This window comes from Cricetulus griseus, chromosome 4 (genome assembly GCF_003668045.3).
Source record: "Cricetulus griseus strain 17A/GY chromosome 4, alternate assembly CriGri-PICRH-1.0, whole genome shotgun sequence".
Classification (NCBI taxonomy): domain Eukaryota; kingdom Metazoa; phylum Chordata; class Mammalia; order Rodentia; family Cricetidae; genus Cricetulus; species Cricetulus griseus.
The window spans coordinates 29,645,396-29,669,363 of NC_048597.1; the positions used below are offsets into that span (position 1 = coordinate 29,645,396).

Here is a 23,968-nt window from a genome sequence, read left to right on the forward strand (position 1 = left end):
ACCAAGCTCATGGAAACTCATGAACTCTGGACCAACAGCTGTAGAGCCTACATAGGCCCAAATTAGGCCCTCTGCATGTGGGAGACAGTTGTGTAGCTTGGTCTATATGAGTGGGGCCATGAATCCATCCCTGGTGCATGAACTAGTTTGTTGGAGCCTATTTCCTATGGTGAGATAGCATGTTTAGCCTTAATGCCTCAACTTAATGTACCAGGCTTTGTTGAATCCCCATGGGAGGACTTAGTCTTTGGGAGGAGTGGATGAGGGCCTCGGGGTGGGGGGGGTGCAGGAGTAGGAGTGGGAGGGAGAACTGTGTTTAGAATTGAAAATGAAATTTAAAAAGTCAAGGAATAAATTGGTGACTACAACACATAAGAAAACAAAGATATAAAGAGGCCTGAAAAATGCGCCTGATGTTCGGTAGACTTGATGGTATGCTTCTCTCATATGTAATCAATCTTCATTAATCTAAACTGGCCCATCATCCACATTCAATTATTGATTTAAAATATAAAAATGGGAGTGCCTATCCATAACTATTTTTAAATACATTGTGTAACAAGTAGCAACAACACACCTAGGACCACATAATCAAACATGTGACCAGGAAAAACAAAGAGGTATCACTTAAGACATTCCTTATTTCTTAAGACATCTGAATTGTTTAATTGACATTTGATTTTATTAACATGAACTTGAAATCTCTGAATAGTTTTTGTCAGCATTTGACGAACATTTTACTACCAGATTACCTAAGAGAAGTTATAAATTAGAGCTATATAATTTGGTAGCCAGTTTGAAGTATGTTTTTATCTTCTTTGTATACTTCTTGGCTGGTCTATATCATAGTGATCCTTGACTTTATTACTGAGGACTTTATTATAAAATGAGATACTGTGGTTGAAGAGATAGTTTGATGGTAAAAATTTCCAGCTATCACAGGGGTCATGAGATCCATTCCCAGCATCCATATGGCATAAGAACACACAGAAACACACAGAAACACAAATGAAATCTTAAAAACCATTTTAGAAAAAAATATTGCAGTGTGTGTGTGTGTGTGTGTGTGTGTGTGTGTGTGTGTGTATGTGTGTTCTAAATAATTAATTGTATTTGCTGTCTAATTTTGGCTTACTGGAAGGTCAGGATAAGATTGACAACTTCAAACACAGGGTCAAACCAGAGATAGAAAATCACAGAGTAATTCAACCATTAAGGAGACTTTGGCAGGAGGACAGTCACGAGGAAACACATTAACACATCAAATTTCTAATCTTTACTTGAAAATGAAAATGGTTTTCATTTTCTAAGTGGTACCTTTTTAGCATATAAAATATATTTGCGTGAGAGAAATATGTAAATTTTTACATTGCTAGTTTTTCAATGAAGGAAGGGAAGCGTATATTTATGCATTTCAATGCAAAGTGTTCAATAATTACATAAAGTTTTTTTTGATGAATGAACAACCCATAATTGGTAGATAGGTGCTTCAGCACAAATCTGTTTCTGACAAGGGAGGGAGATGCTTTATTGGTAGGATAAAGTGAAATCGCTGTCTATGTTAATATATATATATATATATATATATATATATATATATATATATATGTGTGTGTGTGTGTGTGTGTGTACGTATGTATGTATAAGCCTCCTATAAACTTCTTTTCCAAAGAACAATTATTTTATTAATGAAAACACATCCTAAAGTTTTATTTTCAAATGTATTTCACATATATTTATCACTAGTTTCAGTGGGTGACTCAAGAGAAATTACCATTAAATTTGCACTGCATACAATAAGAAAAGCAGAAATTTATTTATTACATACTTGCTAAAGTTCAGCATGCCACCATATTTGTTTTCCTTGTTTGTTATGAGGCAAAGCCTCACTCTGTAGCCTGGAACTGATGGATGTCCTCCTATTTTGGATTATTATTTTTCTAAAATGAATATACACAGTTTGAGTTTTATGTGAAAATTCTGTTTTAGTGAGTAAATTACTTTATTTACTTCCAAAAATTAGAAGCAGAAAAATAAGTTAGACATGCAACGTAAACCATTGAAGAAGAGGCTACACAGTGAATACCAGTCAAGCTAGGAATATATACCAAGACACTATCTCAAAAAACCAAAGGGTGGAAATAAAGATTTTTAAAAAAATCTTTCTTCTCTGAAATATTTCACAGAATGTCTCTATCTCACGTAAATTAATGCTTGTTTCCTCTTCTACTTCATTCTCTTTTCTACCCCTTCCTTTGATTGAATAATCCATGATATAAATAAGAAGATTCATGTCTACACTGACTATTTTAAGTATTGTAAGATCCCAATTAGGTGGGCATATGGTTAGCATTCAGGAGGAATCTTAGTGCAGAATCTACTGTAGATTTGACACTCAGTAGCTGGATATATTAGCTGACAATCACTCACTCCAACTCTTGAGTGTCAGCATATGGAGACTCTGCCCTTGGTTATAGGTGACTTACTTTTTGAAAGTCAGTCCTCAGATGTATCACATACCTACACTAGCTAATGTGACTTCTCAGGATCATTACACCTCCACCAAGGCTCTAGTTCTTTTACATTAAAGTGAGCTATGATCTTTCTAATTTCAAGAAATTCTGAGACAAGTACTGGCTGAATCATTGAGTCCACTGTACACATTCCTCTGATTTCTGAAACTTCAACTCTCTGTCTCATGTATGCTACTGTAGTTACATGCATAATGCTTTCACAATGAAGGTGGGAATCAGGTATAATAGAGAAAGCAGACAGTTGTGTTCATCCATGTTGTCAATTCAACTATTTTTGTCATGATTTTTGCCTCTGATTCATAGTTGACATAAAATATATCTACTTAGCTGGATACAACTCTTGAAAAAATCAGAACTCTATTAAAAAGCAAAATGAAAAGTTTTTATACAGTTAATATTCTACAAACCTAGACACATGTCACTAAATAGTAATTGGCCTTTACATATTGACCTACTTGTGGATTTAATTAAGTCTTACTGGACACTTCCGACTCAAGTTTCATGATGTCTCTCAAATTACACTCCATCTGTGGCTGTCTACAGCTCACTTAACATTTCAGACAGGGTCACACTTTGTAGACTTGGCCTGCCTAGAACTCATAGAGATTCACCTGCCTATGCCTCTCAAGTGCTGAGATTAAAGGTCTGCTCCATCAAGCTTTTCAAGGGGTCTTTTGTTGTGATTAGAATTGGGGATAATTTTCCCTTCATGTCTATCCAATATCTTAAGCAAAAGTAATTAACTGCCAAACATTTATTAATCTGAATATGTTTGTAACTTATTTTTATTATCATATATTATTATCCAACAATGATTGCACAGATTCTACTAGTCTCAGTCATGTTTATAACTCATAGACTTATTAAATGTAACTATCTACGGTGTGTTTGCTTACTGAATATAGCTATCTATATTCAAGTGTTATCAATAATCTAGATGAAATGTGATATAGCCAAGGCACAGCTTCTTCATTTAAAAATATCATATAGGCATTTACAACATGAACAAAAACTGATCAAGAACTTAGCAAATACCATTATGCCAAACATTAAATTGTAAAAGCCTAAAACAAAAACTTGCAGATAAACTTACAAGCAAACAAACAACAAACCACATCAGTGCACTGAAACTGAATTGTTTTAAAGACTCAGCAAAGCCTTCCTGAAAATTAAAAGCCATTTGTAATGAATTAAATTGAAAGCAGAAACTAAATTCATGGTTTGGATATGTAGTTTATATCATTTCCAGGTGGCGTGATAGGTTGTGAGATATGAATGGTTTCTAAGCAGTGCTTCATGTGATGGAGGGGGAGCGGATGTGTGTAATTCAATGCGGATTAGATTGGGGGAGCAGGAATTATTTGTTTGAGCCCCAGTGTAACAGCAAAAGTTAATTCATATATTGTGAATTCATGCTGGAGTAGACATTCTTATTAGGAACTAAAAATCAGCAAGACTGGGTGAATGATGGTTGTCATTTATGTAACTCTAATGGTCCTTTTTACCTCTGTGCTGTCTTTATTTTATTTTAAAAAACTTTTGAGTAAGCGTGAATTCAGTGTGTATGTGGATCCTTGTCCTTACAAAGTGCACTGCATGCTGTAGAAGTTAAAATTTGTCTACACAAGTGGTCTTCTCTTTGCATACAAATAACACTTCATTCACAAGATAATATTGACAGAAGAAAAATATTAAATTTGGTTACATTGTATTCATGTTAGTGCATATACAAATGCCATAAACCATCCAATCACAAGGTATCCTTTAAGTTGAGTTTTAAAAGATGAAGCCTAGAATTTGGGTGCTAAATTTCTAGAGAAATTTTCTTAGAAACTTCACAGTGATTTCAGTTCCCATTGTATTAACTTTAAAATGATTCAGATGAAGCAGAAGAAGATGTTAAATGTTACATGAGACTAGATGAACTTAATCAGGAGAGAGCATCTATAAAGTCTTAATGTTGAGCAGATATCAGTGTTTGGAAAACAGCTTGTTGACTCATAACACTACATTACACATACACAGAAAAAAAAAAGAAGCTAACATAGAGTTTGAGTCTGCAAGGAACTTTTACCTAATGGCAATTCATGCCTACAATAGTGTAAAAGAGGAAGCAGCTTTCTGCTTCAGACACAGATGAGGAAATGTCCTTACATCTTGTGGGCATCCCATCGACATTCAAGTGAAGAGCCATTATCAAGACAAAATAGTAATCATAGCTCATGAAAGTTGTCTTAGCAATCTTCAGGTACCAGCACACCATGAACCCCCTGCCCTTTATTCCCTTAAGGTATTCAGAACAAAGCTGTAAAAACATGTCAACCTGCAGTTTAGAGGCAACTACATCGAAGATAGAACAGACACTGCCTCATGTTTTAGAATCAGAATGAGTACATCATGATATATTCTCACCACAAATTGTACAATGCCAAGTAAAACTGTGAAGATATAAGCTGAAAAATTTACCACACTTCAGTACCAAAATAATCTAAATCTTGTGGCTTTTTTTTTTTTTTGGTTTATTTCCCTTGACATTTGGTGCAAATCAAACTCAAATGAATACAAGGGGAAATCACCCTGCCCACATTACTTGCTTCTGTAAATTATGGGAGGAAACAAGTTCATTTTACTCATAAGGAATACATGCTCTGACACCCAGCAATCTGTCTTACATCTTTTAAGATACAAAACAATTGCTGAAATGTTAAAAGAGCCATTTTATTTGCAGCTTGTCGACCAGGCTTCTACAAGGCTTCAGACGGTACTGCCAAGTGTGCTAAGTGCCCACCACACAGCTCGACACACGAAGATGGTTCAATGAACTGCAGGTGTGAGAATAATTATTTCCGGGCAGACAAAGACCCTCCATCCATGGCTTGTACCCGTGAGTAGTTCTGCTGCAACCCATGCCTCCATGTTTGGCTTGTTTGGTTTTGTCCTGTGTCTGTACTTTTGTTTTTGAGGTATGTATATGTGCAAGTGTGAAGCATTTGCCCATTGCTTTCTGTTTTCTGTATGCAAACTGAAAACTCTTCCTCCTTGTCCATGCTTGACTCATCACAAACACAACATTTATCACACAAAAATGAATTCGTTTTTTAAAGCACTTCCTGCAATGCAACCCCCTACAAGGAAAACCAAATTCTGTGTCTGACTTTAGAATCTCACAATGCATTTGCCAGGACAGGAGAGGTTACAGACAGGGATTTATGTTTGGAAATTTTATTGTCTTTTGCTATCTCTTGGTCATAGGTCACAGTAACTAAAAGATTTGGGGGCAGGAACTATGTTACATAAACATGATACTAAAGTTTTCATAACTGTTCACCAGGGTATTGAATTTAGTAGTAAATTTCTTTGTGGGACATTGTGAATAGATCTCCACACATGAGTATAAACTTCTAGTTCATAGCTTGGGGAGGTTGTTCCTCTTGTATCTATGTGCCTATAATCTCCTGGATCCTCTGAGGATGAATTAGAATAAATAATAAAGACAGCATAGTTATTAACCTCGTCGGATCCTTTATAAGTTACCCTTGTAGTAGAAACCAAAAGTTACGCTCATTAATCTTTGTGGAACTACTTTGCAGGACCTCCATCTGCACCAAGAAATGTTATCTCTAACATAAATGAGACCTCAGTTATCCTGGACTGGAGCTGGCCCCTAGACACAGGAGGCCGGAAGGATATTACCTTCAACATCATATGTAAAAAATGCGGTTGGAATGTGAGGCAGTGCGAGCCATGCAGCCCCAACGTTCGCTTCCTCCCTCGGCAGCTCGGACTCACCAACACCACTGTGACAGTGACAGACCTCCTGGCACACACTAACTACACCTTCGAGATCGATGCCGTTAACGGGGTGTCAGAGCTGGGCTCCCCACCTAGACAGTTTGCTGCAGTCAGCATCACGACTAATCAGGCTGGTGAGTATACTTGCGCGGCTTCAGACTTCAGCTGTCATGTCCAACCAAGCCTTGTGTGGGCAGAGGAAGACAGGAAAACATGGTTGCATGGGGAGATGGAAAAGAAAACCTAAACTCTTCTCTAATCTCATATTTAGACAACTGTGGTACATTAGTAATACAACCTAATAATCTGAATCAGAATAACCAAATTTGCAAGGTGATTTCAAAACAATTTAAGCCTATCGCTGTCTAGTTGGACACTGATGTAGTAAGGGGGCTCCTTAGAACATTTTTTAAACATTTATTCATTTAATTTAGAAACAATCTTATGTATGTGTCAATCCCAGTTCCCCCTCCCTCCCATGCCCCTGTCCACTCCTCAGGGAGGGTGAGGCCTTCCTTGGGGGATCATCAAAGTCTGTCACATCATTTTCCAGAGGGCCTAGGCCCTCCTCCGTGTATCTGGGCTGAGAGAGTATCACTCCATGGGGAATGGGCTCCCAAAGTCCATTGGTACACTAGGGATAAACACTGGTTCCACTGTAATTTTTAAACCTGAAGGATCTAACAGGCATTTCAGGTTTGCAGAGGCAAGAAAGGCTGTTTAAGACTATTTATATTTTTATATTGTTTAAATTGGATTCATATTTAGTTGCTCACTTATTTAATATTGTGAGTAAACCCTAAGTATTATAGTTCTTGTTTCTTTAAAAGTGAAGAAATTTAGCTGAATACAGGCAAGCCAGCAACTTGAGCAAGTATGTATTTGTTTTGCCCTGCTCTTGACTATGGGTGCCACATGGCCAAAAATTCCTGTCACATGAGACTTCTCCCAAATAATGGACTATTACCCAGAATTGTGAGCTAAAAGAAAGATCTTCTCTCTTAATATTATTTCCTGAGTATTTTACCAAAGCAACAAAAATAAATCTAGAACACCTTTCCTGACTGTTTGCAAATGGTAAATTTAACTGCAGTTACCATGTATTATCCACAACTAACACAGGGTAATTTGTCTGTAATATGGCTCTACTGGATGGTAATATTTCAAATTCTAGTAGCCCTAATTCAGCAAGGTAGACTAGAAATAGAGCAGGAAAGGGTATGTCCTATATATGCTAAGTAATTCCCCAAACTCATTATCTCAGGTCCACTCTCATCTTCCCAGAATCCAGTTGTTGGAAAGAAACCTCAGCATTTGAGGAGTAGCACCCTCTTCCTTTGAGAAGTTCCTATCTCTGACAGGACAATTGAATATTACTCCTTGCAGAATATATACACCAACATTTTCCCTTCTAATTCTCAGTCCTAGGCATGTTTTTGTTGTTGTTTTTCCCCCTAATGTTGCTTCCAATCTCTAATCTTAATAAAAATGTAGTTTTCGTTCACATTTTGTCACTGTGATGCATAAGCATCGGCTGTGGGAAATGTGTAACGTTTTTGTGGTAAAGTAAACCATTACTTTAACTTCTATTAGGAAACTTGCTTTGTCCCTCTTTATGCTAGGTCCTAGTTCCAAGAACAAAGGCTTTTACTTTTTCAAATTTACAACTAATCATATTAAAAAATGTGTAACTTGGGTTTACTTGCCTGTCTTTATATTGAAAGATGAACACTGTTCATGTTATATATTACATGATTATGGTGGTTCCTGTCCAGTGGACATGGGAATTCTATGGTTTTAATGATGTGGTAAATGATTTACTCCAATCTTCTAGTTCAAGCTGATTTACTGCCTTTAAACAGGAGCATCAATCTGTGCTCTAATTATCTCCTATGTCAAACAAAAACATTTAAAAACAAGCAGGAGCTCCTTAGGCCCTATCTTATCATTCCCCTCTGGCTTTCTAGTAATACATTAATCAGAAAATTAATAGTTTTGAATACATACAGTGAGAGTGGAGAGGTAAAGGGGCAACCAGGAGGAGACCAGGACCTTACAAGATAGATGAGATTGTAATTCCCACCCCCACTGCCAGTTATAAATCAGAGTGTTGGACAGAGATCCACCAGGCTTCACCTCTGCCTCTTCCTAACCTGACTCCTCTTTCTTTTTAGAGCAGTCCGAGGTTTGACCACAGTGTTGAACAATGGCAATGATAACTTTATTACATGGTGTCTGTATCATTTTGTATGCCTTCGGGGACAGAAGTCTTGGCTTTATCTTCAGTTCTCAGGGTTAGAGTATAAGCAGGGTTATATGCAAGCAATGCCATGTCTATTGAGAATGCATGTTTGTTTTATTTTCTTCTTATTCCTGTGAAGGTCAATTGAGTGGTAGACTTATGAAACTAACCTCCCAGGCATCTGAAGGACATGGCTGTGCTGGATATAATGCCCCGTGCTTCAATGCCTTCTGTTCTCACTCTATAAAGGGCAAAAGTGAAAGTGTCCCTTTTAATTTAGTTTCTAAGATTGAGTTCACTGATCCTCCTCTTGATTACATTGTTAAAGCTTTGAGATAACCACTTGATAAGGCGCCTTCTAAATTGTAGAGGATTATGTGGTAAATTCGGTCTTTAGTTCTTAGTTCTCAATACTTGCACAAAGTCAGTAAGATTAAAAACATAGACATGGTTCCTATACAAAGAATGAATCCAAGAGTAATCAAGTCAGACATGTAGAGGGAAAATTTCAGGTTGCAAAATAAAAATCTTAAAGTTACAGCCTGAAATAAATTGCCAACCTTTGCTTTACTCCTTCAAGAAGGAATGTTTACCTTTTACTTCTGGAAATGTACATGCCACTGGTGGAATATCCATCTGCTTAGTCTTAATCTGCATCATTGGACGGATGACTTTTAATTATCCTGTAACAGATAACAAATTCAGATTATATGAAGTGACAGAGTCTGAGAATGTATGAAATTTTGAGTTCTCTGTTCAAATGCTTCTGCTGGAAAAGATCCAGACACTTGCCCAACATTTCATCAAGATTTTAATCTCCTTTGTCTCCCCACCCAAATCTACTTCCACATGCTTCTCACATGTGCCATGAAGAAGCAACAGTAATGCTGACAAGAAGATGGAGATTGGCCTTGGAGATATCTGTCATGACCAGCTAAAGTAAACCTGGTTATTGCTATTTATTACTATGGGGCTCTAAAAGGGAGGCTCTGCACAAAAATGTTCTAATCATCTCCACCATTCCCAAGACTGGATCGCATCCCACCCAGAAATTCTCTAGATTGAACCAGTCTAAAAGAGTAACAGATCATATGCTTTAATCCCAGGAGTAGAAGAGTATAAAAGATAGAAGCAGAGACTTCAGTATTCAGTAGAAGGCATTGATTCTCCAGTCACTTTGATATTAGGAAGCATTCCGTCTCCAGTCGCATTGAGGAGAGGCAGCAGACTAAGATTATAGTCTGAGGATTCATGGAGCTAGCAGGATCATCCTTTCAGTCTGAGGTAGAGGTAAATGCTAGTGGCTGGTTGCTTTGCTTACCTGACCCCCAATTTGCTTACTTGAACCCCAATATCAGTCTCTGGTTCTTTTATTTTTCATGTAACATAAAGTGTAAAACTTAAAATCAAAACATAAAAAATCCAAAGGACACTTCTTGTGAGAAAAAAAAAAAAACTAGTCAGATTTTCATTCAAAAGAAGCAACTTTCCAAAATAAATACAGAAAATTGCTCAGCTTGATCTTCTGTGAACTGAGATCCCTGTATTGCTAGAGTACCTACAGAATTGTTTTTACTATACAGTTAGATTTCTGGGAGTTATGTTAAGCAATAGAAGACTCTACAGGAAATAACATTTTGCACCATCAATGAAGTGAACCAGAAAGTTGATATGTAATCAAAATCTCCTTGCAAAGTCATCAAGACCAGATGACTGTAATAATGCATCACTCTGCTTGCTACTCCATTTTCCTTTGAAAGATTAAAAAACAGAATAAGAAGACATCCTAAGAAGTGAAATTGTATCTGAACTTCTCTCAACATATGAGGTCTAATCTGGCCCAGAGATTACCCATCAATGTATGTTACAATTTTTATAGAGCATTTTACTTGTGTGGTGGGTGAGCGTCTACTCTTCTGTTTTGAAGCTGGGCCTGATAACTATGTTAGTTGATAAAACCTTCTTACACTGATGTGTGCCAGTGTACCAGAATGATTCATAATAATTATTGCATGAATGTTATCTTTCAGCTAACATATCCAGGTATGCAGAAATCTTACATACATACAGGATGGGCAATAAGCTGAACAAAACCAAATTCATATATAGTTATTTGTGACTCTTTTTCAAACATTAAGCTTAAAGACACAACGATGTAGGATATGAGCAAATAGGGGACATTTGGGAACTTGTTAAATTAAATAGTAGTCTTGTCAAGCCTTCATCTCTAATCCTTAATACTGTAATTATGGTCCCCACATTGCCTGGTGTTGTATGTTCACTCTTAATTGAGACCTACAGAAACGTATTCTCAAGTCTAATTATACAAATGATCATCTAGAAAAGGAAATTTGTTAAGTGTGACATGTAAAGATAGAAAAGAATGGCCGCTGGGTGATAATTTCTTTATCTTAACTGAATTCTGCCAAGATTTCCAAATTATTATTGCACAGAAATCTTGCTTACACTTTTGTAGCAAACCGTATCAAAGATGGCATGTTTAATTATGCTGTACCTCAATAATGCTATTTTAAATATAACTGGGTAATAACATCACTTGTTGTTAAAAATTGAGAATTGTATTTTAGGAAACAAAATTAATGCAGTTGGTGAGATAACAACACACTATCTCACTGAAACAAATATGACAAAAAAAAACAAACAGCATTTGAAAGGCAGAGAATAAGAGTGAGTCTAAAGTCCAGTTATAAATCCAGGTACTTCATGCTATAGAGAGGAAAATGTATTTTGCATATTCCAAATTTCACTTTAAAATGAATGTAATGGAGCTTTTGGGTTAATCTGAAATGATTTCCTGTTCAAAATAGATGGCAAAACCAATTCCTACAAACAGACCATTATGCAGATTGTTATGACAGAGGGTACATATTCTTGAAAAAGTTCTTACGTTTGTTCTTTGCAATATCCCAAACATAATGACAATGCTGTTGCTGAGTAAGGTCAATTGGGCTTTAGTTTTTTTAATCACAAAAGTATAAATATTAATTAAATATTAAAATGTAGGAAGGTGAATGCTTCAGTGATTTGACCTCAACATTTTTAAGTGCTTAGATCATATATGTGATATGAGACAGCATCTAATATACTGCCATCTAGCTCATTCCTTATTACACCCTCAACATGTGTATATGTTTATACATCAACATTCTTTGTCCACTGAGGTGTCTTTGAGGTTACATAATAGAAAAAAAAATCATAGAAAGTTACATTGACTTTACAGTTCTGAGATTTCGTCAAAGCACACATAACAGCAGAGGACCAATTAATGTAGCATAACATCAACCAATGGACACTAAAGCTTGCATGTGCATTGGGTCAGATATTTATCTTCAATTTTTTTGTTTGGATCCTCTATGGACATAACATGCTGTGGCTATTTTCAGATGACAGCATTATTTTTGTTTCATTGAATTAACCCTGTTTTATTTCCCTTCTACTAAAATGATTTCAGAAACTTTTTACAGTTGACCCATGGGATATATTGTCAATATTTCAGTTAAGGACTGAGGATTAGAATAGATAACATTTCTTCATGTGAATTTATATGGTAGAATAAAGCTTTTGTAGGTGAATCTCATCAATTTCACTTCAGAAGCATTAGTCTGAGATATTTTCATCAACTCTGTTGTATATACGAGATCAATTTTTATTAAAATCTTAACATAAATTGTCTAGATAATCATCAGGGTTTTACAAAGACTTGTATTTGTACATTTGCATTATATATATTAATATGCTTAAATATGTAAAAACATAGTTCTAGAAGATATAAAGTCCACTCATAAGCTTCGCCCCTTTGGCAAATTTAAAATAGGTTACTTTTGCGCTCTCTCTCTCTCTCTCTCTCTCTCTCTCTCTCTTGTGTTTGTGTGTGTGTAAATGCATGTGAATGCATATATGTTCAGATCTACTCTCATGTCCATGCATACAGAGCTGTATATCTTCCTCCATTGCTTTCTACCTCAACCTGAAGTTCAATTCTTTATTTAGACTGACTAACCTCTGACCATCCCACCACCCCAGGATCTTTGTATTTCTGTGTTTCTCCTAGAGCTAGGTTTATAGGTACATGATAACTCATGTGGATTTTATATGGGTTCTGAAGAATTCAACTCAGATCTTCATGTCTATGCATCAGACATTTTAGCCACTGACTGAGCCCTCTGATTTTACTCTAAAACGTCTTACATGTTCTGTTCAGATTATGTTTATGGGTGAATTTTGAGATGGGAAGAACAAATGCATAAGATTGCATTTCATAAATACTGACTATATATTAGTGATTGATAATTGGTATTTATATATTTAAGGACAATGCAAAACATCTAACAACAGACTCAGTCTGGAAGACCTGGACACTTTTTAGGTAATTCCTGGTTTCATTTGCCAATAAATAACACACTTGATTTATTGCTATTTTGTGTGTTTCCTGAGCATTGACAGAACAATTTCTGTGAGCCAAATACTATACCTCATGTACTATGAACAAAATGATGATTAAGATGTGGTGACTATCTTCAAGGATCTCCCCATCAAGGGTATTTGAAAAGTTCTAAAAACCCTGCATGAAATTGATTGGTTTGGCCATGGAAAGTCAGGCAGGCCAGCTGCCAAGATGCTCCAAGAAGCACCTGCAGCTGAATGAAGACAACTAGTAATTTATCTTACATACTCAGATAGTAGCTAACTCTATCCAACAGCATAATATTTTCCCCATCACTTAAGTATTAAAGTAAGACCCTACTCATTCTCCATGATTCTAACACTGACAGCCACCCACCCACCCACACCCACACCAGTCCATACACCCATACACACACCATATGTACCTTGAAACAGAAACTTCATCACAAGTCAAAATCCTCAGCTCTGATGCTAACTGACACAGAAGGTTCACAAGACTTCAAAGGCAATCTGAGGGATATAATAAGACTTTATCTCCCTCAAAGAGGAAGGGTATATGAAGTAGATATATGATGTTAGATAGATGATAGATAGATAGATAGATAGATACATACATACATACATACATACATAAATATAAACATATGTAGATGGACAAATATGCAGATAGATAGATACATCCATGATAGATGGATAGATAGACAGACAGGTAGATAAAATAGGCTAGATAGATATACAGGTAGACAGTTTGATGGGTGGATAGATTCCAAAAGTCTTGATAGTGAGAGAAGAAAAATATACACTTTGAATTGTTGTATTAGGTTCTGTTGCTATCATAAAATGCTCTGGAATAAACAAACAAACAACTAAACTTATAATTGTGAGCTAAAATGGCCTTGCTTTTCCCTGAGATCATTATTCCCCACAGAGTATCTTTACAGCTGTAGAGAAATCCTCCCATCAGCCAGTCTTCAATATTATCAATTAATTGGTCTGTGTTTAAACCTGTTAGTGGTTCAAGCTTCTTCTTGGTATGGAATGCAATATTCTACAAAGATAAAATATATCCTTGCTTATTTCTGCTATGTAACTCACTTGTCAGGAATCCCATTAAACAGGATTGGCATTATTTAGTATTTGGCCACCAAAAATAATTGGCAACATTTATAGGGTTAGGTAGATCTATGAAAAGAAAGAGGCACCATGAGAACTGGAACTGATAGGGGTTTGTAGGGGTTTCAGTATAATCTCTTGATATGGAAATTCACTAGAGCAATGGATTGAGTACTTGATATTTGTTTTCTGATTAGCCTCTCACAGTAAAGTATTTGCTCTCAGAATCATATGTAGAGAGTATATATACTAAAAACTGGCAAGCACACTGAAACAAGTACATAAATATATTACTACTGTAGCCCAAGGTGGGGCCAAACCTTGTCTTCTCCAATCTGTGGAAATAAAAACTTTTGAGTTTCTATCTTCTAGTTAAGAACCATGTTTTTGAGTGTTATATGTAGCCTCGGATACAGCTTGAAAACTGATATGAGGAGTGCTTCATAAAAGAACCACAGATGTTCAGCGTGTGATATATTTCCCTCTTACCCCAGTGGCCCTTATAAAAAGGGCTTGAAGATCAGCTTATAACAAGTCAACTAATGACATGATATAGAGAGGCCCCTGGTTCAGTGGCTGTTATTACAGCTGTGTCCCATTATATATTAGATGCCTTGAACATGCTTGCATTCAGAATGGCATTTATCTTTTGAATTTCAAACATTCCTACCATAAATAAAGATTTTATGCTTTTCAAAAATGTTTCACAGTTTAGTCTAGGGAATACTTGAAGGTCACTTTTGCTTGGTGGCATTCTCCTTTAAGGATTCCTGGAGCTAAGATGCACATTTTCTGACCACTCACCTCCACAGACCTGTGTCACTCTTTCCTTTGCCCATTTCCTGCTATTCCCTTAGCCTGGGGAGGTGATAATAACTTGAGTTTCACAAAACCACCAGTGCGGGGACCAAATGAGAATTGGCCTTTGAACATAGCTTAATAATTTCCTCCTTTTGACAACTTCCTAATAGGAGTGATCCAAATCTAACGTAAATGACGAGAGTACTGCTGTGAGGGGGTTGTGGGGGAGAAGCATTTGTGATATGTAGTTTGTTTCAAAAGTAAAAACTGTTTTATAACCATTTAAATTGAGCACTCTGCAGTACTTCTCTCTAGAGCCCTAATTACAATTCAAAGAATCCAGTTTCCCCATTTAAAGAATGAAGCTTTGAAGAAGTGGGAGGTGTCTCCACTGTTAATTAGCCACCACAGTTATCCATTCAAAAATAATAAAATAAGAGTGTTGTTCTTTTTATCTTGTGTAAGATCGAATGGCTGCTAGTCCTCTAATGTCTGATCATATTTTTTTTAACATGAACATATCTCCTATCTTAAAGAATGATCCATTGAAGGGAGGAAATTGTTTCCTGTGTCTTTGATTCTGGAAGCAACCCTGCTATTTCCCTTTTGTTCTCCAAATACTTGTGGAGATGATAGGAGATTAGTTTGGTGGTTATTTCTGCATTAACAACTGCTTTGCGGAATGAGTTGTGCCCCACCTCTATGCAGGGGAAGCAGCTGCCCTGGCTGTCTTCTGCAGTTGGTGCCAGGCAGCTGCATTTCTTGGTTTCTTGTCTGTATTTCTTTAAGGACGCTCTTGTCCTCACTGTAGTCATCTGCACTACCTGATTTGATTTTCTTTTTTCCAGTCACAGACACTACAGCCAGAAACTTGTCTATGACCACTGCAATGAGCAGTACAGAGAGTAGATGGAACACCAAGACGTTTTCCCTTGGATGCATGTGTGTGAGTGAAGGTGTTGGGAGGTGAGACAAGAAAGAGAGTGCTTGCCACATGTGATTGAGTGCTTGTGAAAAGTCCCAGATCACATCCCACCTGGGAAGAGAGGCTGGGAAAGCTGGAGTCTAGAGTCCTTATCCTATAAAGGAGCAACAGCAGCACCATCAACAGAACCAAGCATAGACCCAAAGGTTGAAGCTTCACATTCATTCACAGTTAAGAGAAAATGATCTCATGGATCAGGATTATATTTAAGTCAGAATAAGAGGTTAGTCTGGTCTATATTTTATTGATTACTTTGTCATAAGGTTTTACTAACTGAATTCATGCCAACACAAACTGATAATATTTGAAAGGTGGCTAGTAGTAACATTCAAGAAAATAGTACTGTTAGTTCACCATTTGTAAAATGGCAGAGATACCTTTATTTTGTGAGTAGATTTTAGTTTTATGAGTTGTTTTACAAAGCACTCTTTGAATTGTGTTAGTATTAGTCAAATTCTCTAGAGAAACAGCATGAGTATGTCTATGAAGACAGAGAAATCAAGAAATAGCAAGACAGACACATAAAATTTTAATAAATTAGTATATTCTGTTTTAGGTCAGGAAAGTCCAAAATCCACAGAGCTCTAGCAAGCTGAAGACCAGAGAGACTGATGAGTGCCATGTCAGACTTGGCAGGGTAATTCTGAATTTTGGTTTCTTATTTTTAACCTTATTTTTTGACCTCCTATGGATTCTAACCAACTAAAACAAAGCCCACCAATATTGTTACTTATGTTATGCTTTGCTCTTACTTCTTTTGGAAAACTCCTTAATCTTGACATTAATACTATTATATGACCAAGTATCAAGGATCCATAGTGAATTTGCCATGTGAAATCTTCACTGCCTCCCATGTGAATGGTTTCATATATTTTCTCTTTGTTACATGAATTCTAACTCCATACGTTTAAGAAAAATATCAGGAATAGTCAATAAAGACCCTAATCTTTAAATCAGTCATACAGCCATACTGGAATTCTCTTCCTATGGCTCTCAATGCTTCCTTAGCAGACTTTCCTTGAGTTTTGCTTGGGGAATAGTCTTCATCCCATGAAAATATTTCTTACAGTCTTATCCAAAATATGTGAAATTTCAAGAGCTCACCTGGATGGTTATCCTTGAAATACCAATGCATTTTAAATTAAATATGTATCTATAATTATGATAAACTCTATCAAATTGTGAGAAAGTGGCACTACAGCATACTTCCTGACATACATCTCCATGTGAAGAAGATCAGTTCGAGGTCACCTTCACTTCACATGGCTTGTTGATGATGTAAGGAACAATGTCAGATATGCTGAGATAGGCTTATGAACACATGTCTTCCCCTGTGTTAAATAGACCTGCTTCTGTCCAGGAAGTAACCATTTTGTGCCACCAGAATGCAAGTGCTCCTTACATATCTTTGAGTAGTAGTAGCCAAGTGGATTTTGGATTCATGGTTCCTAAAATATGTCTTAAGTCTTCCAGCACAACTGTAGGTACTGATTTTCAGCCAATAATATAGATTGAGGGAGAGTTTTTGAAAATATTTGGGAGATCCCTAAAATATTCTGTAGATGAATCCAGTCAACAAGTTCTTGGGAAGTTCTCAAAAAGATTTCTTTCCAGTTATAAGCTTGCAGACAGTCATAATGTCTACATGCCATTCACATTTCAACGTGAACTTAAAAGAACTCCTTGGCCACAGTCCATGCATATTGAATTTTCTGAAATAGGAAAGCCTTTGTGAAAATACAGATTTATGTAAACTAATCCTATCTTGGTATCAAAAATACAGCAAATGTTTTTCTGTTTTGTTCAAATATTTGTTTATTAATTTAATTTTTAAATTCCAATCCCAGAATTTTATCACATTTTATTACCAAAATTTCCTAAAATCCATTTAATTATAAATGTTTTTAGTACTAATTTATGTTTCAATTATCCTTAAACTTTTCATAGAATAAATAATAAGATTATAAATCAGTATATTATAGAGCTCACACTACATATTAACTGACTCAAATATTTTATTCATCTACAGTTTGATTGTTCTTTGTAGCTTTTTAATGGTGGTGGGCATGGGAGGATGGGAGGGAGAGAGAGCTGGGACTGATATGTAAAATAAGATTGTTTCTAATTTGAATAAAAAATTACATAAAAACAAAAAATAATTTGAAATGCAGAAATTAACTTGTTGGGTGTAAAGGTGATAAAAAGTTTAAAGTGCTGTGATTGGAACTTAAAAATTTTATTAATAAACAAAGATAAGAACAAGATAAACATTTCTATAAAATGCCGTTCATACCTAGTCTGTGTTGAGCATAGAAGAGAGCAAATAATCGTCCTTACAAGTTCTTGGTGTTAATAAAATAATCGAAAACATTCAGAAACTAGATGACATGGCTCATGCCTTTAATCCCAGCATTTTACAAGTTAAGAGAGGAGAATTATACAAGACAAGCTAGGGGTATACTGAAGACATGCCTCAAGAAATGAAAGGAAGGAAGGGAGGGAGGGAGAGAGAAGAAAGTGGAGAAAGAAGGAGAGTAGAAAAGATGGAGGGAGGGAGGGAAAGAAGAATTCAGGGAGCGAGGGAAGGAGGGAGAAAAGGAGGTTGAGGAAGTTTAGGGACAATTTATTGGAGAGAAAGCAGCACAACAGACAGGATGCAGATTTCAGCAGCTGCCAAGAAGAGGGTTATAGTGAAAGGAAAAGGTTAATGAAGCATGGGGTAAAGGAAGAGACGATGGAAGATAAAAAAACAAACAAACCAAGAGAATAAGAATGAACAAAACCCCACCCAGAACAGCCAGCCTTTTCAGCACTACTATTTCCTTTCTTGGTCTTGTCATGTCCCTGTTCTCCTCCAGTACTATTCCCAAATCTTAGTCAGTGTTCATTGTCTTCTTCAAAGTCCACTTCTATGAAAATTCTTTACAGGCTAGAATCAGTTGTGATTACTACTACTATTATTGGATTATCTTTCCCAGCGTCTTTGCTCCTTGTGTCATATAATGAAAATGTTTGTTTGGCCTTTTAGGGCCAAACCAAGGAGAAAACAGTTACCCCTGGTGTTATATGTCTCAGCCTTGCAGTCAGTTAAGAGTGGCCTAAAACTCGGGATATTTTAGACAAAGAAGAACGATAACTTACTACATTTCTTGTTAATTTACCAACTTTTGTTGCCTTTGAGTCGGGGAGAGATAATTAATGCATCTATTGCTGTCAGTTTAACCTCCCAGGTTTGTTAGTTTTGAGCTGTTTTAAGCCCTTGTTAGAGTGGTTCACCTATATCTTTGCAATTACTTAGAAACAGCTTGCCAGTCAGTCTCACTTGCCAAAAGGCCAGCTCTGTCTTATTGTTAATCTAGCCATGGAAGCCTGCACTTGAAAATGAGTTATAAGCAGCTCCGGGATTTTCCATTATAGTGCTTGAAATCCATTTCCTTTCAAAATCTCCTACTCACTATCCACCAGGGTATTACCCTCCACTGGCTATGCATTTTCTCTAAGAGGGATCTGACAGACTGACACTGAATTCTAAAAGGAGCCAGGGAAGATGTTTTTAATGTGTCTTTCCATTCTTTCTTCCTACATGGCATCGGTATCATCTCTGATATTATAGCTGTTCACCTTAGTCCCTGCAAACTCCGAATGCTCTTAAGTGGCACACATTGTGGTAGTAGCTCAGGTGAATATGATGATAATACATAGCTGCTAGTCTGAAGAAATTCATAAAGCAATATATAATAACTAAATCTAATTTGTGCCAAGAAAATGAATCACAGTGAAGAAAGAATGTGAGGGTCTGAAGATATAACTGGTTTGGAACAGTGCTAACTTAGCATGTATGAATCCTTGGTACCCAGTGCCATAGTGAAAAAGCAACGAAGATACACATGTTCATGTACACCTCTATTTCTAAAAAAGGTTAGGGAGTTTAGTCATGCTAAGCTCGAAGTTAATGGTGAGTTGAGGCTATCCTGGGATACAAGAAATATGATGATTGATGGTGGTGGTGGTGGTGATGATGGTGGTGGTGGTGGTGTTGGTGATGGCGATTTCTAGTGTAGGAAGACATTTTAAAGAGGGGGGAAGTTGAGGTGGACATTGAAAATTGGCTAACTATTTAATAGTCACCTAAAAGAACACATATAAAAGACCAGAAAAAAAGAAGTAACAAGGTTGAAAAGGTTAATTCTATTCCAGTATAAACATTTAGCACAGTGATACCAGAAAGAGTAGTGAGCACATGATATTGGCTGAGAAAATATATGGAAGTCTGCAGGACTGCAGGGATATGGGGGATTTTGTTCACTATGCACCTCCCTTCACTTCTATTTCCTAACAAATTTTGTTTGCTGTGAACATACAGTCACTTCTATTTCCTTACTAACTGAGTTAAGAATATATAGCAGGTACTGTAAGTTAGCTTCTCATCCTGTGTTTTGGCTTCCTTCAGGATAACCGCCTGATTATTATATCTATGCAGCCATGACATTGTCTCACCAAAAACACAGACTGATCATGCTGTTCCACTGCTCCTCATTGTTCAGTTCTGTACCACAGAATCTGTCAAATTCACTTGAAAAATAGTGCTTCTCAAATTTAGGGGACTGTTTATCCTTAGTGAATTCCTCTGGTTACTGACCCAAGTCTGCACCATCAATACCAACAGCCATAGGGAAATGAGGAGTGCATCATCGCTAGTGTTGCTTCCCCAATTCACACGAGACTGCTACCTGCAGGGCCGGGCATGCAGTTTCTTCAGCTAGTCAGACAGGTGTGCACATTTTTCCTGTGTTTTGTAGGCATACTGTGCCTTTTATGTTATGAATGGTTAGGATAGGGCAGCTGGAAGGGTTTGTTGATGCTTGTTGCAGTTGACTGAGATATGATCGGGCCTGTGACTTGGGAAAATAAATGAAGCTGCAAGAAAAAAGAAGTCAGTTGACAAACTAACATGAGCAATAATGATTTGGACTAAACTGAGGAGAAGAAACAGCTTGTCTTTCAGACATTAAAAGCAGAACAGTTTTATAAATTGGACAAGTGTGAATTAGAGACCAAGAGAAAGTAGAAGCCCACTCAGACATAAAAGTTACTTAAACAGATTAGGACTCAGAATGAAGCCAATGTTCAAGTTCACGCTGAGAAAGGGGCATTTTAGACAGGATGCAAACTAGGAAAAAGGAGGTTATCCCTCTAGAAAATCATACAAAATAGGCAAGTGATGAGAAATGTCTGATTATGATGGAATCCAATCCTTAAATATTCATTTTATACTTGGAAGTCAACAGATTAAAAGAGAAAGAAAGTATGTCAGTGATAAACATTTTATTTTTTTATTGAAAAAGAAATTCTTTTCATATTTCCCCCTCCACAACTCTTCCCAAATTCTCCTGACACCTTTATCTACCCAATTTCATGTTCTTTCTCTTTCAGAGAAAACAACAACATTCCTAGGAGACACAATTTCTCAGCAACTCCTTGTTTCTTTTTTCCTTACAATCTTTCTATCCCCCTCCCAGAATGATCCCTGAGCCTTTGAAAATCCAGGATCCCTTAACCCTACACAAAGACCTATAGGCAACTAAGGAATGCTGAAAGTGAAGTAGTTTTCCACAGGGAAGACCATACTAGTTGGTTATCTAATATCAAATAGTCAGACATAAAAACTTCCAAAATTTCCAAAATTTGAAAAAGAGCAAGGAAGGGGATGTGGGTGGATTTTAATGAAAGAAAAGGGAGGGAATTATGTAACTGCATTACAATCTCAGAAAATAAAAGAAATAATTTTAAAAACAAATAACAAAAACCAAAACAAACAGAAAAACCAATAAGGCACAGTTACCAGACCAAAACAAAAAGGAGTCCTTTGTGAGTTGGCCAACTCCTCCTGGGCATAGGGCCTACTCTGGAGTGTGGCTAGTATACTCAGTGAAAGACACTCCATTGGAGAAGACTGACATTCCTTTTGCCAGATGGTATAAATTGCAAAAGCTTCTTGACTATGGGCGGGACTTTGTAACCACTTCTGCTACTTTTTGCTGGGATTTTTGTCTGATTTGAGCTTGTATACACTATGTGTGTGCTGTCAGAGTCTCTATGAGTTTATGTATCAGCCTTATTGTATCAGGGTGACACCATTTCATGGGAGTCATCTTCCACCTCTGGAAGTTTTCCACTTCATCCTCAAGATAGATCCCTGAACCTTGAATAGAGGAATGTAGTAAAGACATTGCATTTAGGAGGGCTTCCTCCAAAGTCTCTCACTCTCTACACATTATCTATACATGTTTCTGTGCTAATTACCATCTACTGAAAGAAGCAGCTTTGCTGCTGATGGTTAAATGTTCTGCTTTATAAGTAAAGCAATATGTCATTTTGGGGCATTTTATTGCAATGTTCTTTTAGAGTTGTAGAAGTGGACTCTCCTCTAAGAACCATTGGCTACCTACCAAGATAGATTAGAAAACACAGGAACAAAGAAATGTGTTGAGGACAACAGATAGCTAATGAACATACAAGAAGATTCCTGACTTTAAGCAGGAAATGGTCACAGGAAAAGTCTTTAGGAAATACTATTTTTTATTAATTTATCTATTTTGATGTGCATATGAATGTACATGTCTGTGTGGGTGTGTGCTCAGATGTATGTTCATGTATGGAGGCATTAATTCATGTTGGGTATCTCCCTCAATCACCGTTCAACTATAGACAGTCTGGCCAATGAGCTCCATTGATCCATCTGCCTCAATACTTCATCCATATGCTAGAGTTCCAGACATGTGGTGAACCCACTTTTATATGGGTGCTGATGACAGAAACTCAGCTACTAATGCTGACCTGACAAAAACTTGATTGACTGAGCTATCATTTGTTGTCTCTTCACTTACCATACCTCAGGAAATCTAAGTTCTATGAGGACAAGGAAATTCTATCCACCTGTTCATTTATTCAATTTGATGAATTTCTTCAGTATTGACAATGTTCTGGGTACTAAATAAAATGTTAACCAATGAATAGTGACTTATCTTGTCTACAATACAACAATATCCCTTCTGTCTGTACTGATGTAACTAATTTCAAGCTCCCATCATCTCTCATCAGGGTAACTATAATAACATTGGTTTTGGAATTACTTTTCTACCTCATCTGTGAAAACCCTTACATTTGACTGCTTTGCCAATTTTCCAGAACACCCTATGAAAGATTCCAGGGAAATACAGGCCCTGGTTTCCTAAACCAATTCCAAACTTTAGTGCCTTTTAATCTCTATTTAACCTGTAGCCATGTAGGAAATTTTATCTCCTTACACCTTGTTCATTTCCCTTCATTCAAAACTCAAGTCCTGTGTCATTTTCTGAAAGAAATTTCCCATTTCCCAACTAAAGTATTCAAGCCTGCTTTAGACTCCTGTATGCACCAGTCTCTAACTTAGTAACCGTGCTTGCCAAATTCTGTGACAGCTCAAAAGCAGGGACCTGTTCTTAACTCTGTCTGCTGAACTCTGCAGAAATCAATACAAGGTGACTCTGACTAACACATGGTTTTAATCCTCTTACTGACTTTCCCAATGGCTCTCTATAGTAAGTAGTAAAAACACCATGCTTCTTAACCTAGACATTGAAGACTTTCACAGTTGATTCAATCTTACGTTCATGGAAGACCTCCTGATTAAAACAATGAATTTTACACTTTCCTATTCACCAGGGAATGTTGGCAAATTTAGTTACTTTAACCCCAGATGTATACGCTGAATATTGTCACCCTTCCCTGCCAGAATTGAATGCCAGACTCCCCATTATCTTTGTATAATTTTTCAAAGATGGTTGTAACTGTGTTTATTTTTTTTTTCATCTGCACTTCTACAACAACATTTGAACAGGAGCATCAGCTATTTGTGCCTGAATTTATTTTATAATAAAATTTTTATATGTATTTCATCTCAGCTCCTATACTCTGAGTACTTTGAGGGCATGATCCAGGCACAGCCTACAGTTTTCCCTTCATGGTGGCCAGCTTGGGCTTGCTAACATGGCAGTTTTAGATATTACCTCAACTTCAAGACCAATAAACACAGGG

The 23,968-nt window shown here is 36.7% G+C and overlaps 1 protein-coding gene across 1 annotated transcript in view; it reads left to right on the forward strand.

Annotated features, from left to right (window-relative positions):
- Window positions 1-23,968, forward strand: part of Epha3 (EPH receptor A3) — a 270,473-nt gene that overhangs the window by 172,816 nt on the left and 73,689 nt on the right. Inside the window, exons 3-4 of the mRNA XM_035444405.1 lie at window positions 5,263-5,418; window positions 6,125-6,460. Coding sequence (XP_035300296.1) covers window positions 5,263-5,418; window positions 6,125-6,460 — 492 coding nt within the window. The remainder of the gene's footprint in view (window positions 1-5,262; window positions 5,419-6,124; window positions 6,461-23,968) is intronic.